General features: G+C 58.5%; 1 protein-coding gene across 15 annotated transcripts in view; it reads right to left on the bottom strand.

Annotated features, from left to right (window-relative positions):
* Nucleotides 1-9,481: 9,481 nt before the first annotated feature.
* The window catches only part of CELF5 (CUGBP Elav-like family member 5), a 38,891-nt gene continuing 27,631 nt past the window's right edge, over nucleotides 9,482-20,741 (bottom strand). For 8 of the 15 annotated variants that reach the window (XM_056112895.1, XM_056112896.1, XM_056112909.1 and 5 more), the window contains 7 exons: nucleotides 19,993-20,134; nucleotides 19,232-19,378; nucleotides 18,184-18,246; nucleotides 17,034-17,117; nucleotides 12,101-12,244; nucleotides 10,289-10,520; nucleotides 9,482-9,616 (listed from right to left, as the gene is read on the bottom strand). In XM_056112895.1, coding sequence (XP_055968870.1) covers nucleotides 10,327-10,520; nucleotides 12,101-12,244; nucleotides 17,034-17,117; nucleotides 18,184-18,246; nucleotides 19,232-19,378; nucleotides 19,993-20,134 — 774 coding nt within the window. In that variant the 3' untranslated portion in view covers nucleotides 9,482-9,616; nucleotides 10,289-10,326. Of the gene's footprint in view, nucleotides 9,617-10,288; nucleotides 10,521-12,100; nucleotides 12,245-17,033; nucleotides 17,118-18,183; nucleotides 18,247-19,231; nucleotides 19,379-19,992; nucleotides 20,135-20,741 lie in introns of those variants that run through there. The other 7 variants (XM_056112897.1, XM_056112898.1, XM_056112900.1 and 4 more) reach the window with 5 other exon arrangements.

The following is a 20,741-nucleotide window of genomic DNA, read 5'->3' as shown; positions in this document are numbered from 1 at the left end:
CCCATGGTCTGCAGCCTGGCGGGGGGCGGGGGCTCCCCCACTAGGTGGGGGGTCCAGCAGGGGAGGGCTGGGGGGGCGCACGGAACTGCAGGAGCAGATTCGCCGGGGGGTGGGGAGGAGAGAGCGCGCTGGGACAACGCGGCGGGGGTGCCCCCGGCAGAGCACGCGCGTGGGCTGCGCGCGTGGGCTGCGCGCGTGGGCTGCGCGCGTGGGCTGCGCGCGTGGGCTGTGTGGGTGCGCGCGCGTGGGAGCCTGCGGGGCGCTCCCTCCCATCACACTCCCGGCCCGCTGTGAATGGGGTCCTGAGCCGGGCAGCAGCCCCTCCCTCCCCCCGCCCCCCGGAAGGAGCGGGGCTGGCCCGCAAGTCCCCGGCCACCACCGACCAGGACTGGGGGTGGAGGTGGGGGGTGCCCTGACCCCTCCTCTCCTCCCCCACCCCTCCTTCGTGGGCGCACCCCCCCACACCCGCCTCCCTGGATTTAGGAAGGAGACAGCCAGGGCCTGGTTCTGGCTGAGTAAACTCGGGGTGCCTCTGGGCATCTAACTGCCCTGGCAGGAGGTGGGTGGGGGCTGCAGAGGGGGGGGCCCGCGGGGAGGGGGTGTTGGATCAGCATCCGCGGCTCCTCTCCCACGCCCGCCCTGAGAGGGCCTGGGGTCGCCCCAAAGCACTTCTCAGGATTCCTGTGCTCCCCACCACCGAGGTGCCCATGGGGGTGGGGGGTGAGGCAGGGTCCCCCTGAGCAGTGACCACCCCCTCCCACAGGGCAGTGTTGGAGCAGCACCGAGCATCACCTGTGTGCCAGCCAGGGCCTCCCCGGCAGAAACGGAGCCAGCTGTGGGCAGTGGGGGGCTGAGGAGGGAGGGGGGTGTTGCAGGCGCTGGGCGCATTGAGCCCTGTGGAATTGGGGGTGTGGGGGAGACGGGTCCACATGCCTGGGAATGTGGCTTCCCTGGTTTGTCCCCACCCCTCACGGAACGGATGGGTCCCCTGGCCCCCTGGTGTGTCGTCCTGCAGCCCTGCTCTGACCGGGGACTCTCCTGTCATGCTTGTGAAAGTCTCCAGGTCCAAGTCGCCTCTGCGGGGGCTGGAGCGATAGCATAGCGGGGAGGGCGTTTGCCTTGCACGCACCTACCCGGGTTCGATTCCCAGTGTCCCATAGGGTCCCCTGATCACCGCCAGGAGTAATTCCTGAATACACAGCCAGGAGTAACCCCTGTGCATCACCAGGTATGACCCAGAAAGTGAAAGAATCAAAACAAAACAAAGTTGCCTCTGGGAATGGCCTCTCTTCCCCCTCAGCCCCCTCTGCCCTCCTCCTGGTGGGGCTGCGGACTCTTGCACACTCCTCAAAGCCCTATCGATATTACCCACTTTCCGAGTCAAGAACAGGAGTGAGAGAGACACACAAAGGCTTTCAACCAGCACTGAAGAGAGCGAGCATGAGGGTGCGATCCCCTCCCCCTCTGAGCTTCTCAAATCCCTTATATGAGCAGCTGTGTTCAGGGACAACTCTGGGCTGGGGTGGGGGGGGGTGGGAGGGGGCTCTGGGCTCGTTCCTAGAGGGGCTCGAAGGACTCTGGGTGCCGGACAAAGCCTGGGCTCCAGCCAGCTAAGCTACTCACTGTCCAGGAGATGCATCTTTTCAGCATCCTCCCTTACAGGCAGGGAAACTGAGGCACAGAGGTGTTTCTCTAGGACCCCAGGACTCACAGCAGCCCCCAAGAATCAGCCACCTGCATTTCTTCCTCTTCCGCTCAGACACACCCCATGGGGCCCTCTGAGCCCCAGCTGAAAATCTCTCCCCTCTCCAAATGAAAGTTTTTTGGCTTTTTTTTTTTTGACTTTTTGGATCAGACCCTGGGCTGGAGAGATAGCACAGTGGGTGGGGCGTTTGCCTTGCACGCCGCCAACATGGCTGACCCGAGTTCAATTCCTCCGCCCCTCTTGGAGAGCCCGGCAAGCTACTGAGAGTATCTCGCCCGCACGGCAGAGCCTGGCAAGCTACCCGTGACGTATTCGATATGCCAGACACAGTAACAACAAGTCTCACAATTTGTTGTGAGATGTTACTGGTGCCCGCTCAAGCAAATCGATGAACAATGGGAGGACAGTGCTACAGTGAATCAGACCTGGCGATGCTCAGGGCGTTCCTCCTGGCTCTGCACTCAGGAATTACTCCTGGCGGTGATCAGGGGACCCTATGGGACACTGGGAATCGAATCCGGGTCGGTGCGTGCAAGGCAAAGGCCCTCCCCGCTGTGCTATCGCTCCAGCCCCTCCCCCCGCATGAAAGTTTTATTTTTCTCTAAGCGGCATTATTTATTGGAGGGGGGGCGATCTCCCAGGGGATCCCCGAAGCGCTCCTAGGGCTTCTCCACCAAGGGGGCTCAGACCTGGCTCGGTGTGAGGGTCTGTGGACGCGGTGCGTTTTGGACTTGCCTGTCCCCCTGGTTTCGCCCCTGGCAGTTCCCAGGAGCCCAGTGGTACCAGGGTCTGAACGAACATCAGGAGTCACCAGCCCCTCAGGCTTCACCCAGCCCCGAGCACTCACCCCTCCACAATCTGTGACGCTGCCCTGTGGTCAGGGGCCCCAAGAGCACCTGGCACAGAGGAGGGGCTCTCAAATGAATGAATGAACGGATGGATGAGTGAATGAATGGGTCATCCTCAGGGCTTGGCAATCGTTGGCCACTTCCTGCTGACTCCCACAAAAGGCATTTTCCTGTCGGCACACAGGGATGGTGCTAGTGGTGTGGGGTGATGGGGGGGCCAGGCAAGGGTTGCAGGGTCCTGTTCTGGGCCCCCCTGGGCCACCTCGCCCGCCCAGCTGAGGCCACAGAGCCCAGCCCGGCGGCCGTGGTTCGCCCACACGAGGCCCCGCCCCGGCACTGTGATGGGCCCCAGTGCCTTGTGGTCACAGGAGACAATTACCCAGAGATGTGCGGTCGGAATTGGAGGGTCAGAGCCTGCCCGGCTGCAGACACATGTGGGAGGCATCGGGGAGGGCGGGGGGTGGGTGGGTGGAGAGACCAAGAGAGGGAGGGAGACAGAGACAAGGAGAGAGGGGCGGGGAGAGAGACAGACAGAGAGGAAGGGAGGAGGGAGAAACAGAGACAGGGAGAGTGAGAGAGATGGAGAAAGAGGGAGGAGAGAGGCAAAGGAGGAAAAGAGAGAGGGACAGAGAGAAGGAAGGGGGAGAGAGAAAAGGAGGAGAGAGAAAAAGAGGGAGAGAGAAAAGGAGGGGGGAACATGCTTTGTAACCATGGAGAGTACAGAGAGGGGGCATTTGCCTCGCAAGCTGCTGACCCAGGTTTGATCCTCAGCCCCACCAGGAGTGATCCCTGAGCGCAGAGTCAGGAGTCAGACCTGAGTACTGCTGGGTGTGACCCAAAACCTAACTAATTAAAAAAAACTAGATGGGGGCCAGAGAGATAGTCCAGCAGGCAGCGTACTTGCCTTGCACGCGGCCAACCTGGGTTCCTTCCCTGGTACCCCAGAGGGTCCCCCCGAGTCTTCCTGGAGCGATCCCTGATTGCAGAGCCAGGAATGAGCCCTGAGCACTGCCAGGTGTGACCCCCAAACAACATAATGGTAAAGCCAAAAATTTTTTAAAAAGAAAATGAATCGGGTGGGAGGGGGATGTATTGGGGTTCTTGGTGGTGAAAAGTGAGCACTCGTGAAGGGAAAGGAAATTTGATCATTATATGATGGGGACTTAAACCTGAAAGCTTTGTAACTTCTCCCACAGTGATTCAATAAATAAATATAAGAAGAAAAATAGGGGGCTGGAGAGATAGCACAGCGGGTAGGGCGTTTGCCTTGCATGCGGCCGACCCGGGTTCAATTCCCAGCATCCCATAGGGTCCCCTGAGCACTGTCAGGAGTAATTCCTGAGTGCAGAGCCAGGAGTAACCCCTGAGCATCGCCAGGTGTGACCCAAAAAAGCAAATAAATAAATAAAATATAAGAAGAAAAATAAATAAAATCATGGAAAACAAAAAGAAAAGAAAATGAATCAAAAATGACAAGTTAGAACCCAGAAAAGGCAAAATCCGTAAAGGAAAGGGGTTGCTCGAATTTTCTCAGACCCTGGTGCTCTGGGGAACAGCTGGAGCCATAAGACAGTTGGGGAGGGCTCTTATCATGCACGCGGCTGACCAGGGTTTGATTCCCTGGCACCCCATAGGACTCCCCAAGTCTGCCAGGAGTGATCCCTGATTGCAGAGCCAGGAATTAGCCCTAAGCTTTGCTGGGTGGGGCCCAAATCTCCCCCCAGATAAATAAAAGCTAGTGGGGAATGTGGAGAGGGGCAGGGCTGATGTCTGAGGGGAGTATGGTGGTTCACGGGGGCATGTGCTCATGTGAGTGACCAGCGAGTAACCAAGGCCAGGACCTGCAGTGGCCACCTCCAGTCAGGCTGGAGCTGAGGGAAGGGAGGAGGGCAGGTGTTCTGGGGGAGCTTTGGCTGTAGGTAGGTTTGTCCCTGGAGGCAGGAGAGGGGTGGAGTCTGACTAAAAAGGGACAAGAGCCCTGTAGTGAGTGGAGCAGGGGTGGATAGGTGGGAATGGGGGATGAGGACTGGTCAGCAATGAGGAAGAGGTAACAAACAGGTCCAGGTGAGTGATTAACGGGAGATGGGAAGGGCTGATCAGGGGAAACAGCAGACACAGCATGTGCAAAGGTCCTGGGGCAAGGTGACTAGCAGAAGGTGTGGGAGGGAAAAAAAGCAGGTCTGTGGAAGTGGAGAAGAGGGAGGTGGGGAAGATAAGAGAGGGGAAGAGGTAGCCGGTGCAGGGTCAGATGGGGGCAGGGGAAGGAGAAAGACTTTAAGGCTTTAAGCAGTGGATTAGGGACCCTATCTGGATGCTCACGGGTGCCCTCTGGTGGCGCAAAAAAATGCCGAATTGCCTTTATAGGCACTTCCTGCGCCTTTAAGAAACTCTGAAGGCGACTCCCGATCGCCCAGTTCAGGCTGTGGATTGGCGGATGGGCTCATGAATATGCAAATAACTCAGGCCCCATCGTGCTCTGATAGGTTGTGGGAACGAAAGGGGCGGAGAGAAGGCGGGGCTAGGACTGGGGGCGGAGCTGGGTCGTGACCAGGGGGTAGCGCAACGTCCCGCTCCGCGTTTTTCCAGCTCGGAGCCAGAAAAATTCGTGAGCGCGCCGATCCCCCGTAGAGTCTGAGCATACATTTTTTTTTTTTTTTTACTTAAGCTCATTCATATTAGGCCTTCTCATGACGCACCTAGTCAAGACGCCGGGTGTTATTCCTGTGCCCGTTTTACGAAGTACCAACAAGATTGGCCAATTTTTGTCCTGCTGAGCAAGTCCTGTCCCCTGCAGCTCGGGCACCCTGCCTCTGTGGCTTGTCCAACCTGGAGGCCAAAGGGGTTCCAGTCCCTGAGTACTGGGGACTGGGGACTGGGGACTAAGGACCTGAGTACTGGCTCCCTCCCCACCTGGACCAAGCCTGTGTCTCAGCAGCTGGGAAGAGCAGGATGCGAAGCAGGATGAGCCTGCCAGTTGGGGGGCACCTCGTGCAGGAAAGGTTTGGCAAGGGGGTGGGTGGCAGTCAGCCTGGAGAAAGGAGCGGGCAGGTGGCAGGTGAGCGGGCTGGCACTGACCGTGTGAGAGAAGACGTCCTGGGGCAGTCCTGGCAGCGGGGGGGAGGAGGGGTCGGAGGGGGGGACACGGCTCTCTGCTGGCCCCTGCTGGTGGGCGGGGGCGGGACGGAGCCTCCGGAAAAGACAATTTCCAAGGGAAAGAACATGACGCTTGAGCTTTGGGTTTCATTGTGTGATCACCACACCCGGGGATGCTCAGGGCTGACTCCTGGCTCTGTGTTCAGGGGTCACTCCTGGCGGTGTTCGGGGACCCTAGGGGGTGCAGGGATCAAACCCTGGTCAGTCGCAAGGCAAGTGCCCCCCCCTGCTGTGACTCTCACCCCATAACTCCAAGGTATTTCTTTTTTTAAATTAGAAGTAGCACTGTAGCATTGTCCTCCCGTTGTTCATTGACTTGCTCAAGCATGCACCAGTAACCTCCCCATTGTGAGACTTGTTACTGGTTTTGGCATATCAAATATGCCACGGGGGGGCTTGCCAGGCTCTGCCGTGTGGGCGAGATACTCTCGGTAGCTTGCCGGACTCTCCAAGAGGACAGAGGAATCGAAGCTGGGTCGGCTGCGTGCAAGGCAAACTCCCTACCCGCTGTACTATCGCTCCTGCCCATTAGAAGAAGTATTTTTATTTATTTTTTGTGCTTTTCTTGGGTCACACCCAGCAATGCTCAGGGGTTACTCCTGGCTCTGCACTCAGGAATTACGCCTGGAGGTGCCTGGGGGACCCTATGGAATGCCGGGGATGGAACCCGGATCGGCCGTGTGCAAGGCAAATGCCCTCCGTGCTGTACTATCACTCCGATCCCCAGGCAAGTACTTTTATATTGTTGTTTCGGCCACATCTGGCGGTGCTCAGGGCAGACTTCTGGCTCTGCTCAGGGATCACACCAGGCAGTGCTTGAGGGACCCTTTAGTGTGTCAGAGATTGAACCCAGGTTGGCCCCGTACAAGGTTGGCACCCTCCTTGCTGGACTATCACTCTGCCCCCCTTTTTTTGACTTTTGGGCCACATAGCACAGTGCTCAGGACTGCTCCTGGCTGTGGGGGGTGCTGCGGGGCCAGGGATCAAGCCAGGCGCCACCCTCACACTCACCTGCCATGTCAAACCTGTAGCCCCCAGGGGCTGGAGCGATAGCACAGCGTGTAGGGCGTTTGCCTTGCACGCGGCCGACGCAGGCTCGATTTCCAGCATCCCATACGGTCCACTGAGCACTACCAGGGGTAATTCTTGAGTGCAAAGCCAGGAGTAACCCCTGAGCATTGCGGGGTGTGACCCAAAGAGCAAAACAAAACAAAACAAGAGATACAGTCCCCCAAGCACCACCAGGAGTAATTCCCAAGTGCAGAGCTGGGAGGAACCCCTGTGCATCACCAGGTGTGACCCCCCCAAAAAAACAAAAAACCTGCAGCTCCCTGGCATCTCCCGGGCACTCCTGCTCTGGGGCAGGGGCACACTTCTCGGTCTTGGCAGACACAGGGATTCCATAGAGACTGACTCACGCCGTTAGCAAGTAAAACTTTTATTAAATAAATTTCCAGTGGCTCCAGACCAAAGAGAGGCGGTTCTGGGCACGCGGAGGGCACGGGGAGGGCCCGTCCGGGGCCGGAGTGTGTCTGCATCGCTGCAGACGCGGCCTCTCCCCGCGGACACCAAACCCCGACGACCCCCTCCGGGGCGGTCAACCCACTGCCCGCCGGCGCGCGCGCCCACGGTCCAGCCTTTTTTTGGCTTCGCACGCGCGAGTGCCTCTATCTCTCGAAATCGGGGTGGGGGTAGGGGTGGGGGCGTTCGCAAGTGGCAAGGGCAGGAAATCACTTGTAGCAGAAATAAAGTACGTCGTACAAATCACGCGGGTCTCGGAGGTGAAGTAGAAAAGTGGTATTTACAGCCAGTAAACATGGGACAGGACGATGCAGGCCCCGCTGGCCGCCACGCGCCAGGCTGCAAGGCGCCCTGGGTGGGGCTGGGGGGCCCGGGGGGGGGGGGCGGGGGGCGCACGCAGGACCCCCCCCACTCCCTGCTGGCACACACAGACGCACGGGACACAGGCACACTCCAGAGTGTCTCGGAACAAAGAATCCAAGTCCGGAATAGTGAAATAAGTTGGTTCCAAGTTTTTGTGTTTTTTTTTTTTGCTCTGTTTTTTTTTGTTCTTTTTTTTTTTTTCTTTTTTTTTGTTTTTGTTTTTTGTTTCTGGGTTGGTCCACACATTTTGGTAGAAACAAAGGGGGTGTTTTAATTTCTCTCTCTCTCTCTCTCTCCTTTTTCTTCCCCCAGGTTTGCTATCAAGCGTATGAAATTCCCAGGGGCCTCCCTGAGTAGGAGCCCCGACCTCTGGGCACCCCAGGGAACTGTATTCTGTGCTTCGGAAGTGCGTGTTCACGGCTCGGGCCACTGTACAGGAGCACCCCAATATTCTCCCTCCCACCCCAATTCGGAAACAACGACAACAACAAAAACATCCATTGGCATTGGACCTCCCCCCCACCCCACCCCACCCTGTTTCCCCCCTTCTTTTCTCTTCTTTTGTACCTGTTCAGAAAGACCAAGATAGAAAAAGAAAGGAAGGAGGAAGGAAGGAGGAAGGAAGGAAGGAAGGAAGGAAGGAAGAAGGAAGGAAGAGGAAGGAAGGAAGGAGGAAGAAAAGAGAAAGAAGGAAAGAGGAGGGAAAGAGGAAGAGAGGAAAGGAAGAAAGAGAGAAAAGAAAGTAAAGAGGGAATGAAGGAAAAAGGAGGGGAGGAAGGAAGGGAGGGATGGAAGGAGGAGAGGGCAGGAGGGAGGGAAGGTAGGGAGAGAGAAAGGAAAGGAAGGAGGAAAGAAAGGAAAGAAGGTAGGAGGAAGGGAGGGGAGGAAGGAAGGAAGGAAGGAAGGAAGAAAGGCAGGAAGGCAGGAAGGCAGGCAGGCAGGCAGGCAGGCAGGCAGGCGGGCAGCGGGGAGAGGATGGGCGATGGGCAGGAGGGAAGGTGGGCGGGGCGGGGCGAGGGCGGGGCGGGGCTTGCCGAGGTATCTGCTCAGGAGCGGCGGCCGTGCAGCTGAGGTTGTCCCGGAGTGAAGGTCGTGCTCACGGACCGTGATTCCAGGCTGGTGAGGCCAGGCAGGGGGCGGTGCCTGCACTGGGGAGGGGTCCTGGGGTGGGGCTCCCCCCGACCCTGTCTGTGCGCACCCCCCCCCCCCACGGAAAGATAAGGACTATTGGTCACATGAATAAGGCTCTGACGCGAGGGATGGACGAGGGGGCCGGGCGGGGCGGAGGGAGGGTTCCGACACTGCGGCAGGGGGCAGGGGCGGGTGCAGGGGCTGGTGGGACCCAGGCACGGGGCGGGGCGGGCCGAGTCTGGAGGTGTTTGGACTTGGGGGGTGGGTGTCTGGGCTCTCCAGGGCCCCCCCCCCTCGCCTCATGGGCAGGGGTGGGGTGGGTGGGGTGGGGCCACGGGAGGGGTCCCTGCCCGGCCAGCCTCGGCCCTTGGAGATCCCTGCTGGAGTGGCCAGCCCGGGGTCACCTCTCTCGGATCGAAGGGAGTCGGAAAAGTTTGGTCCCATGATTTATACTCAAAAATATATATATACTGTATATAGTTCTCTGTCTCTCTATATATGTATATATATAGGGAAAGTCGCCACTCCTGGGGGGGTGGCCCGCCACGGAGGGGCAGGCTGTGTGCGGGTGGGGGGATGCAGGGCGGGAAGGGTTCCCCCGAGGGGGCGCTGGACCCCTCCCCCGACGCTCAGGACCCCACCCCCACCCCCCACCCCACAGGCGAGCCCAGGACCCGTCTCCCAGTTCCTGGGGGCGGCTTTTGGGGTGGGGGGTTTCACATTTGGGGAAGCAGGGGAAGGTGTGGGGGAGCAGGTTGGGGGAGACAGCGGCGGGGGGGGGCGGGAGTGGGGGTGGGGGTGGGGGCGGGGGGCTGGTGTCCAAACTCGGCTTCATTTACAGAAATGTCCAGGGTCGGCGGGAAGCAGAAACCCTCCGGGTGGGGACGCCCCTCACCTGGTGGAGAAGGGTCAGCGTTAGGGGGGTGGTGCCGTGGGGACACGGGGGGGGGGGGGGGGGGGGGAGGGAGGGAGGGGGACCAGGCGATCTCCTCCAACCCCTACCTGGCCGCACCTGCACTGCTTTCTGCCTGTCCCCAGACTCCACCCCAGAACACGGCCAGGAGAGCACAGGGTCCCCTGAGCACAGTGTGGAGCGATTCCCAGTGCAGAGCCCTGAGCCTGGGCAGTCTGGCCCCCAAACGACAAACAAACAACACAAAGCGCGCGAGCCCCTGGATGGAGCATCAGCCGGTGCCGTTTCTGCCTCGTGCACCTGTGATGCACAGGGGAAGCGGGGGGGGGGGGGGGGGGGCAGAGAACTGCTCCCCCCACGCATGCCATAGGAAAATGGCACTGCTAAGACCCCCTCAGGACCCCAGGGGTCCGGCCTTTGACCCTCGCCTTTCCCTCCCAATCTCGGTGAAGTGTTAAAAAAAACAACCAGCTTGGACGGAGCCATAGCACTGCGGGTAGGGCATTTGCCTTGCACGCGGCTGACCCAGCGGGGCGGGGGGCGGGCAGTCAGCACTGGGAATAGATTTCTGGAACCAATGGTGTGTGTGTGTGTGTGTGTGTGTGTGTGTGTGTGTGTGTGCGCGTGTGTGGCGGGGGGTACCTGGAGGCTCACCTGGGCCCAGCCCGCAGCCTCAGGGCGGCTGTGGGGGGTCAGTAGGGGTGTCCCGCGTCTTTGGGACGCTTCAGCTGCACCTTGAGCCTCTTCATGCCGATCTGGAAGCCGTTCATGGCCTGGATGGCCGTCTGCGCGCTGGCCGGGTTGTCAAAACTCACGAAGCCTGCAGAGACCGGGGTGGGGCCGCGAAGGTGGGCAGGGTGGTCGTCCTCTGAGCTCCGGCCGGCTCCTGGGGGTGGGGGGGTGTGCTCGCACGAGCAGATCGGCCCGGCCCCTGGGGGAGACGCCCTGTGGCCACGGCTTCGCCGGGTGAGGAGGGCGTCTCGCCCCTGGCTCCCTTCCCCCTGCCGGGCTCCGACTTGGTTCCGGGTCCTTCGAGCAGGTCCTCCCCCATCTCCCAGCCCCCCCTCCCCACTTCTGGCGGTAGCACCTAGGGGTGAGGGAGGTGGGGACCCTGTGGGAGGTGGGGGTGGCTTCGTGGAATGTTTGGGGGTGGGTGGGGGCAGGGGGTCTTGTTGCTCTCCTGGGCCCGTGGAGAACCGAGGGGGGAGGTTATTCTTTTTCTTTCTGGGTCACACCTGGTGATGCTCAGGGCTGACTCCCAACTCCATCCTCTGGAATTATTCCTGGTGGGCCTCTGGGGACCATATGGAATGCCAGGGATGGAGCCCATGTTGGCCGCAGGCAAGGCCAGTGCCCTCCCCGCTGTGAGCTCGCTCTCTCTCTCCCCCCGCCCCGCCAGGGGTGGATTTAGAGGAAGGGGTGGCATGAGGTCTAAGACTCACCCTACATTGGCCTTCACCAGAAATTTCCTCTGGCCCCGGTCAGCTTGCCTGTCCCTCCCTCCCTGCCCCTCCTCTCTGTCCCCGCCCCCCCTCCAGCCCCATGAGGTCTTCCTTGCTATTCTTCTGCCTTCTCCTGCCCCAGGGCCTTTGCACATGCTCTGACCTCCTTCCCAAAGCTCTTCCCTCCTGTTTCTCAGAACTGGTTTCATCTTCTGCCTCTCCGCATCTCTCTCCAGGCTCTCTCCACCCCCCCCTGCAAAAAAAAAACATGCGTGCTCCCTGCTCCTGTCTCCTCCCTGTGCTCCTGACGGGGCCTTCACTGACTCCCTGTGGGCATCTGCCAGAAGCCCATCACAATGAAATGTTTCCGAATCCATGTCCGTGGCGGTGCCTGCCACACTCTGGGGGAGGATGGACACAGCTGGACACAGCTGAACACAGCACACTGCCATCAGCAGAGAGACTCCCAACGGGGGGCGGGGGCAGAGCAGACCTGTGCACTCCCCACTCCCCAGGGCAGCCCGCAACCTACCGCCTGCACCCCTGCACAGGGCCCATTTGCTGAGAGTGGGTGGAGGGTGGATGGGTGAGTGGATGGATGGGTGGGTGGGTGGTGGGTGGATGGTTTGATGAGTGTAAATCTGGAGATATGAATGAGCACACCAGTGGATGGGTTGACGGATGGAAGGATGGATGGATGGATGAAAAGATGAATGGTGGTTGGGTTAGATCTATGTGTGAAAGGATGGATGGAAAGGATGGATAGGTGGATGGATGGATGGATGGGTGGGTGGGTTGGATAGATAAGTGGATGGGCAGATGGATGGACAGAGGGAAAGCGTGAATAAACAGGTGCACCGATACATGGATGGATAAGACAAGTGATAGGCGAGGAGAAGCTGGGGACCCAGTGGACGGAGGGCTGGTGTAGGGCTGAGTGAATGGAACCGAGACGGAGCCCTCCTTGGCACTGGGGGGGCAGTGCGGGGGCCTGGCAGGACGGGGCGTCTCGGCGGGTACTCACCAAAACATTTGCTCTGGTTGGTGGCTCGATCCATGAACACCTTGGAGGAGATGATATTGCCGAAGGGCAGGAACATCTGGGTCAGCTCCGTGTCTCCAAACTCCTGAGGGAGGTGGTAGATAAACAGGTTACAGCCCTCGGGACCTGCAGGTGGGGGAGAGAGAGACGTGAAGCCCCCAAGGAGGGGAGGTGGACCCCCAGGGAAGGGAGGCGGACCCAGCTGTTCCTGGGAAGGGCGCCCAGGGGTGCCCAGGAAGAAGGGGCGTGGGGAAGCAGGAGTGGGGGGAGGGGCAACATTCCGAACCCCAGTGGCCCTTGGGACCCACACGATCCCGCCCCCAAATTCAGATGATCCTCTCACCCCCAATAGGGATACACTGCTTAATTCCAATCCCCATCCCCAGAGAACACCCCAGCCCCAGAAAAGCCCTGAACCTCACTCTGGGTTCCCCGATAGCCCAGGTGCCCCAGAACCTCTGTCCTGTATTGCGATCATTCTGGACAGCGCTATGAGGCAAACTTTCCATTTCTGAGAAGCCTCAAAACCACAGAAAAAATGAGACGTGGGGGGGCTGGAGCCACAGGACAGCGGGGAGGGGGCTGGACTTGCACGCGGCTGACCCCGGTTCAATTCCCCCTCCCCCCCCAGCATCCCATAGGGTCCCCCGAGCACCCCCAAGGGCGGTGATCCCTGAGTGCAGGAGTGAACCCTGAACATTGCTGGGTGTGGCCCCAAAACAAAAATAAATAATTAAAAAAAAGAGAGACACTTCTCTGGCACCCCCCAATATGCAGTGAGTTTTCAAAACCTCGGATCATTCCCCAACCCTGGAATAATCAACATTCAGACGATGCAAAAATAATAAAATCAAGGGCCGGAGTGATAGTACAGCAGGGAGGGTGTTTATCTTGCACGCAGCTAACTCAGGTTCGATCCCCGGCATCCCATATGATCCCCCGGGCACCGCCAGGAGGGATTCCTGTGTGCATGAGCCAGGAGTAACCCCTGAGTACCAGTAGATGTGACCCCAAAAGCCAATAAATAAATAAATTTTTAAAAAGAAAATCAGGGGCTGGAGTGATAGCACAGCGGGTAGGGCATTTGCCTTGCACGCGGTCGATCCGGGTTTGATTCCCAGCATCCCATAGGGTCCCCCGAGCACCGCCAGGAGTAATTCCTGAGTGCAGAGCCAGGAGTAACCCCTGGGCATTGCTGGGTGTGACCCAAAAAGCCAAATAAATAAATAAATAAATAAATAAGAAAATCAAGGGCACTAAGAGGGTGATTCTCCATTCCTAAATCCCAGACCTCTGAAGCTGATTCTTGTGTGTGTGGGAGGGGGATTCGAACAACCCTAGGGGATGCTGGGGATTGAGCCCAGGTCGGCTGTGTCCAAGCAAACACCCTCCCTCCCTACTGTGCTATCACTCTGCCCCCCTCCCAATACCCAGGAATGTTTTTTTATGTTTTTGTTTTGTGGCCACACCCAGCAGTGCTGAGAGCTTAGTCCAAGCTCTGTGTCAGGGATCATTCCTGGTGGGGCTCCGGCTGCATATGGTGTGTCAGGAAGGGAATTCGAGTTGGCCATGTGCCAGGCGAATGCTCTACCTACTATCTCTCTAGTGGAAGAAAGTTTTTGTGGTTTTCATTTGTTTGTTTTTGGGTCACATGCTCGCTCAGGGCTTCCTCCTGGCTCTGCACTCAGGAATCACTCCTGGCGGTGCTCGGGGGACCCTATGGGATGCTGGGAATCGAACCCTGGTTGGCCACGTGCAAGGCAAATGCTCTGTCTGCTGTGCTATTGCTCCAGCCCTGGATGTAATATTTCTAAAGCCCAGTTGACCTTTAACACGATCCCCTCCCCCAATCCTCCCCACAGCACGGCTAATACAGAGACATAAAGACATATAAAACACATAAAGACACAAACAGCAGCAGTGTTTGGAAACCCAGAGCCAGGAACTATCCAAGACTGTGTTTTTGTGTCTGTCTGACTGGGACCCGACTGCTATGTCCGTGGCTTTTCAATCCGCACGGAGACGGGACCGGTGAGACAGTGCCAGGCTTTCAAGCTCTTGCCCTGTGTCCCACTTAGTGGCCCCGAGCTCCAACCCCCCCCCCCCCCCCCCAGGAGTCACTCCCAAGCACAGAAGCAGGAGTAGCCTGATCTTCAAAAACAAACAGAAAAAGACCCATTAAAACACACTGTCCTCTCATTGTTCATCATTTTGCTCGAGCAGGCCCAGTAACATCTGCATTCTTTTTTTTTTTTTTTGAGACTTGTTGTTACTGTGTTTGGCATATTGAATATGTCGCAGGGAGCTTGCCAGGCTCTGCCGTGCGGGCGAGATACTCTCGGTAGCTTGCTGAGCTCTCTGAGAGAGGCGGAGGAATCGAACCCAGCTCAGCCACGCTGGCTGCATGCAAGGCAAATGCTCTACCGCTGTGCTATCACTCCAGTTCAAAAGACCCATTAAATGCCCAAATGATCCAGTTGACTTTTGTGTGCGCTACCTCCTCGCTCCCACACACTGAATGGAGGAAGCTGCACCCGCCACGGCCCTGAATGACTGGACACCCGGGAGGGCTTGTTCTTTGCATGCAGCCAATCTGGGTTTGATCCCCAGCCTCCCACAGGGTCCTCTGAGCACTTCCGGGAGTAATTCATTGTTTTTGGCCATACTTGGTGATGCTCGGGTCAGACTTCTGGCTCTGTGCTCAGGGATCACTCCTGGTGGTGCTCAGGGATGCCGGGGATTGAGCCTGGGTCAGCTGCATGCAAAGCAAGTGCTCTTCCCACTGTGCTATGGCCTTGGCTCCAAGAATGATTCGAGTGCAGAGCTAGGAGTAACCCCTGAACATCACCAGGTGTAGGTCCCCCCTCCCCCCCAAAAAACCAAAAACCACACCACCCCTGATCCAAACCCTGTAAGGAATCAACACACATGCCTTGAATCAACACACACACCTTGCACACACATACACACACTCAAACACGCTTGCACACATTCACACACTCATACACACGCTCAAACACACATACACAAACATACTCCCACTGTCACACACACATATACATACACACACCTTGAACATCTGCCAAAGTTCTCATTTCTCTAAATGTGTTAAGAACTTGGCTCCAGGGATGGAGAGATCTGGTAAGACACTAGGTTCAATCCCCGGCACCCCATGGGGTCCGTGATCTCCACCAAGAGTGACCCTTGAACACAGAGCCAGGAGTCAGCCCTGAGCACTGCTGGGTGTGGCCCAGGATCCACAGACATAAAGAGAAGCTGTCCCTGTGTTTCACCTCTCCCATCTGATGCCAAATATTCCCTCTTCACTCGCAGAAGCCCTTCCATAGACACTTTTTTTTGGGGGGTCACACCCGGAGATGCTCAGGGTTTCCTCCTGGCTCTGCAGTCAGGAATTATTCCTGGCGGTGCTCGGAGGACCATATGGGATACTGGGAATCGAACCCGGGTCGGCTGCGTGCAAGGCAAATGCCCTACCCGCTGTGCTATAGCTCCAGCCTCTTCCACAGACACTTTTACAGGCAAATTTCAGGTCTCTTTCAAGACTTGAAAATTCCCTGTCTCTTGTAGCATTTGTGCCTTCTTTTCTCTTTTTTTTGGGGGGGGGTCACAGTCAACAGTGTTTAAGAGTATGGCTAGGTTCTCAGGGGGCCCCATGATGCTGGGGATCAAACCCCAGGCCCCACCTGCAAACCCTGTGGTCAGACCTGGGAGCGATCTGCCTGGTCCAAGGGTTTTTTTTTTTTTTTTTTTGCTTTTTGGGTCACACCCGGCAATGCACAGGGGTTACTGCTGGCTCATGCACTCAAGAATTACTCCTGGCGGTGCTTGGAGGACCATATGGGATGCTGGGAATCGAACCCGGATTGGCTGCGTGCAAGGCAAACGCCCTACCTGCTGTGCTCCAGCCCCTGGTCCAAGGTTTTACGTGTTTCTTTGGTCTTTTGTTTTGGTTTGGGGGTCACCCAGGCAGAATCTGGCCTTACTCCTGGATCTGTGCTCAGGGCTCACTCCTGGCTGTGCTCAGGTCGAACCCAGGCCCACCTCCAAGAACTGTCAGGTTCTGCCAAGTGTAGAAGTGCTTTTCAGAGAACCTGTCACGGCAGTGGAATTCACTCCCCTTCCCCCATACTCCGCCAGGGCTGAGGGGGGTGCTGGGTGACAACCACCCAGTTCCAGCCTTCTCAGAGGCTCCTCCTTGCCTCCCGCCGCCGCACAGACGCACGAGTGGCCAGTGGCGGGGTGGCTCACGTGATCTAAGACCCCAGCGGGCGGGAGCAGCGGGAGCAGGAACAGTCCCCGGCTGACAGCCTCTGACGTGAACCACAGCGCCCCCTGGAGGCCACATCCGCCGGCGCAGATGCCTCCGAGCAGGTCAGGAACAGCTAAGCCTGATTCCCAGCGCTGCAAGGGGCGGAAACAGGCTCAGGGCAGCGAGCTGCCACTCTTAGGGCGCCCCAGATCCCAACGGGGCGGACCCGAAGGCTGGCTGTCCGACTCCAGGACTGCACAGCCTCGAATGCTGCATCCAGTGCCTTGGCCTCTGTTCACCTGGGTCACCACCTTCCCCCCCACCGTCTCTCCCCAACACACAGCCCCCACCCCCCAGTCTCAAGAACAAGTTTCTCTCCGGCAAATCCTGAGGCTCCATCAGTTTTGCACTTCCTACCGGTTTGAAATAAGCACTTTCCGGGGGAGAAGGAAAATGAGACTCATCAGAGTCATAAGAAAATCAGACTCATTCAGCTCCTGGGGGCCTCCCGCCCAGCCAAAACCCAGGAAGAAAGGACAGCGCCAGGGCATGAAGCTGGGACTCCCAGGCTCCCCAAGTCCTTCAGGTGGAAGGGGCGGTCAGGAGGGCGGGGCTGGTGCCCAGGGGAGGTCGCGGCCCCCTCACCTTCTCGCTGCTGCTGCTGCAGGAGGGGCGGCGGCTGGGGGACGCTGTGGGCGATGGGCGTGATGGCCGCAGTGGGGTACATGGCTGCGGAGATCAGGAGCGAGACACAGGGCGGAGGATGCATGAGGTGGGGTGAGGCAGCACGAGCCCCCCGCCACCCCCCCCCCCCCCCGCAGTGGGCCGCGGGGGGGTGTGTCCACGGTGGAGGGAGCGGCCAGGACCAGGTCTAAAATGGAGGGGCGTGTCCACGGTGGTGGGCGGGGCCGGGGAGGAGCCAAAGTAACAGCAGTGTAGGCGGGACCAGATTTTGGGGGCGGAGCCACACGAAAGGGGGCGCGTTCTACCCGGTGGGCGGGGACAAGGAGGAGCCAAAGTGGTAGCAGCGTAGGAGGGACCAGAATTTATGGGCGGAGCCATAGCAGCGAGGATGTGGTCAAGGCGGTGGGCGTGGCATAAATGAGAGCTGAAGTGCAGAGCCGGCAGGGCAGAGCTTGCAGGGGTGGGGATATGGGGGCGGGGCAAGAGTCATCAATAAGACGTGGCCACCATAGAAGGGGGGCGTCTAAGGGTCCGGCCAAAGTAGCAATTTGTGGGTGAGGTCAGAAGATAGGGGCAGGGTCATTTTGTAGGGCAGGGACGTGGTCAAATTTAGATCTTACAGGGGCATAGCAAAAGGAGGAGGAGGGCCTGAAGGCGGGGTCAAGGAGACAAGGAAAGCAAATTGGGGGTAGTCATTGAGAGGGTGGTACAAGGACGCCTTAGGAAAGAGGGCCAAGGAAACGGAAGTGGGGCCATCACAGAGACATGGCCAGAATCCAGAAGACGTGGAGTGGACCCACAGGGCTGAAAGCTGGGGGAAGGGGCGCGTCAAGAGGCTAGACTGGGTAAAGGCCAAAAGAGGCACGTAGGGGTATCCCCTGGGAGGAGGAGCCAGAACAGGGTGTGGTGGCATGGCTAGAGAAGGGAGATAATTGGACAGAGTGTCAGGGGCAGGGCAAGGCTAGGGAAGGGAGATGATTGGACAGTGTGGCAGGGGCGGGGCAAGGCTAGGGAAGGGAGATGACTGGACAGCGTGGGGTGGGGCTGGGCTAGGGAAGAAAAATAATTGGCTAGAGCGCGGGGGCGGGGCACAGGCGGGCTGTCTTCCTACCTGTGTACTGCTGAACTCCGGAGAAGGCAGGATGGAGGGTCTCAGCCACCGTAGGGCTCTGAGCTGCGAGGCGGATGGATAGACTTGAGTGGGGTGGGGGCAGCGAAAGTCTTCCATTTACCACACCTCCCCAAATCATTAAGAGTTAGGAGGACAACAAACAATAGATGTCCACCCAATGTTACTTGTGCTCTAACGCCCCACCCCATGTTACAGGTGAGGAAACGGGGGCACAGACAGGTGAAGGGCCCCGAACAGTCATTCCTTTACAAGAGGAATGGGAATATCGAAATCCAGGCTTTTGTGACTCCCAAGAGACTGTTAACCGCACAACTCCCTTTCATTTCGAGGACCCTCCCCAGGCTGCCTGGCCTCAGTCCCACGTCATCACTCACCCCCAGTCTTTCCACTTTCTCCCACCCCACATCGTGTAGTCAAAGACCTTCCACTCCGGGAGGAAGGTTGCTCAGGCCATCAGAGCTGGTCAGTGCCTTGGTGAAATTCAACCAAAAGATTCTGCTCCAATGGAGAAAGATGGCGAGAGGGTAAGGTGGTGGGGGTGGGTGTGTTTTATGGGGTCATTTAGCAAGAACTTAGGAGAGGGAAGAGATTCACCTCGGAGAAAATGCTGTGCGCATGTGCGTAGGGTGCTTACGTGGCTGGCCGGGATTTGATCTCTGGCATCCCTGAACCTGCCAGGAGTAATACCTGGCACACAGCAGTAATCCCTGAGCACTGCTGGGTATGGCCCAAAAATTTAAAAATAGGGGAAAAAAAAGAATTGGGGTGGGCAGGTTCCCATCTTTAATAGTGGACACGGTGCAGTTCTCATGACGGGATTCACCAGGTAAGTCACATTTCTCAGACTAGACTCTGAACCCAGAAACGTCAGTCACACAAACCCCCCACCTCCTCACTGTTCCAGTGCCCGGGGTAATCACTGCCCCCCCAAGATCCCGTCCTACTGCCTGTCTGTGCCTCGGGCTACTTGTCATTAACCCAAAGAGAGCACCCCGCCCTGCTCTCGGTGTGGGACTCTCAGAGTTACCTGGGTAGGGCACGAGGCCATTGGCATAGACGGTCTCAAGGGCTGGGTGCCCACCAGGAAATGGCATCACCCCCGCGAAACCATTGGGAATGGGGGCCACGAGGCCGGGCACAGCAGCAGTGCCAAGCAGCGGTGGTGAGTGCAATCCTGTGGAGCAGAAGGGTTTACTGGGTTCCTGGCTGTGCCCTGGACAGCCCGGGCCCACTTCAGTTGGCTTCGGACTGCTCCAGAATTACCCCGTCCCCACCCGAGCACTTGCCCTGCCCACGCCCCTGCCCTAGCACTGACCCTGCCACAGCACTGCCCTGGACAGGCTCTGGCCACGCCCCTACCCTAGCACATTCCATCACAGCACTGCCCTGACCACGCCCCTTAGTGACCACGCCCACCGTAGCATCAATCTGGCCAGCCCCTACCCTAGCACCATCCCATCATAGCACTGCCCTGGCCACGCCCTTTCGTGACCACGCCCACCGTAGCATCAATCTGGCCATGCCCCATCCCTAGCATCGTCCCATCATAGCACTGCCCTAGGGATGCTGCCACTCTACCTTGGCAGTCGGCATTGCTTCACCCTAGTACCGCCCCCACCCCATCCTCACTCTAGCCCCGCCTCCGACACCGCCCCATTCAGTTGGCCCCAGAATCACCTGTGGCACTGCCTTCCCCGGGCCCTGGCCACTCTTCTCCGAACCCTTCTCCACACTCTTCCCTAGCACAGCCCTGGCCCCTCCCCAGCCTCCCCCTACCCTGTTTCTCACCAGAGGTGGGGGCGATAGGCGTGGCAGGCAGCCCGTTAAGGCTGACGGCACCAATCTGCTGGATGTGGCAAGGCGAGAAGGCCACGCCAGGGCTCAGGTAGCTGCCCGAGGTGGACAGGACGGTTGTCTGCTGCTGCATGAGCTGGGGGCAGAGAAGGGGGTGCTCTTGGAACACTGGGGTAGCACCTCTCCGATTATGTCTTACAAGATGGTGAGGCCGGGGTGCCGGTTCCGCCTTATAGCTGGGATCAGGGCTTAGCTGAGTATCTGGGCTGGATCCGGGAGCGGCCGGCGCTGGGCTGGGAAGGCCTCGGCAGAACTGGAGCTAATCTAATTCGAGGTACAGCCCGATCTGGGGTGCCATCCAAGGGCGGGTCTTCCTTTCAGCGCGCATTTATTTGAGCCTGGCTCTGGGATTCCACCTGGGCAAGCCTCCGTTTGCAGCTGAGCCTGCGATCCCGTCGAAGCTGGGGTGCAGCTTGGGCTGAGAGCTTAGGATGGGGTTCAAGAATAAGCCTTGTGGGGCTGGAGCCATAGCACAGAGGGGAGGGCTTTGCCTTGCGCGCGGCTGACCCGGGTTTGATTCCCAGCATCCCATAAGGTCCCCCGAGCACCGCCAGCAGTGACCCCTGTGCATTCCCGGACGTGACCCAAAAAGAAAAAAAAAAAATCCTTGTTTGGAATAAGGGGCGTGGCACCCTGGCCACACCCCGCCCCGGCCACGCCCTAGCAGGTCCCTGCCGTAGTGT

The sequence above is a fragment of the Sorex fumeus genome, unplaced genomic scaffold, assembly GCF_029834395.1.
Source record: "Sorex fumeus unplaced genomic scaffold, SorFum_2.1 ptg000019l, whole genome shotgun sequence".
NCBI lineage: Eukaryota > Metazoa > Chordata > Mammalia > Eulipotyphla > Soricidae > Sorex > Sorex fumeus.
This window is presented reverse-complemented; position numbering and strand designations above follow the sequence as displayed.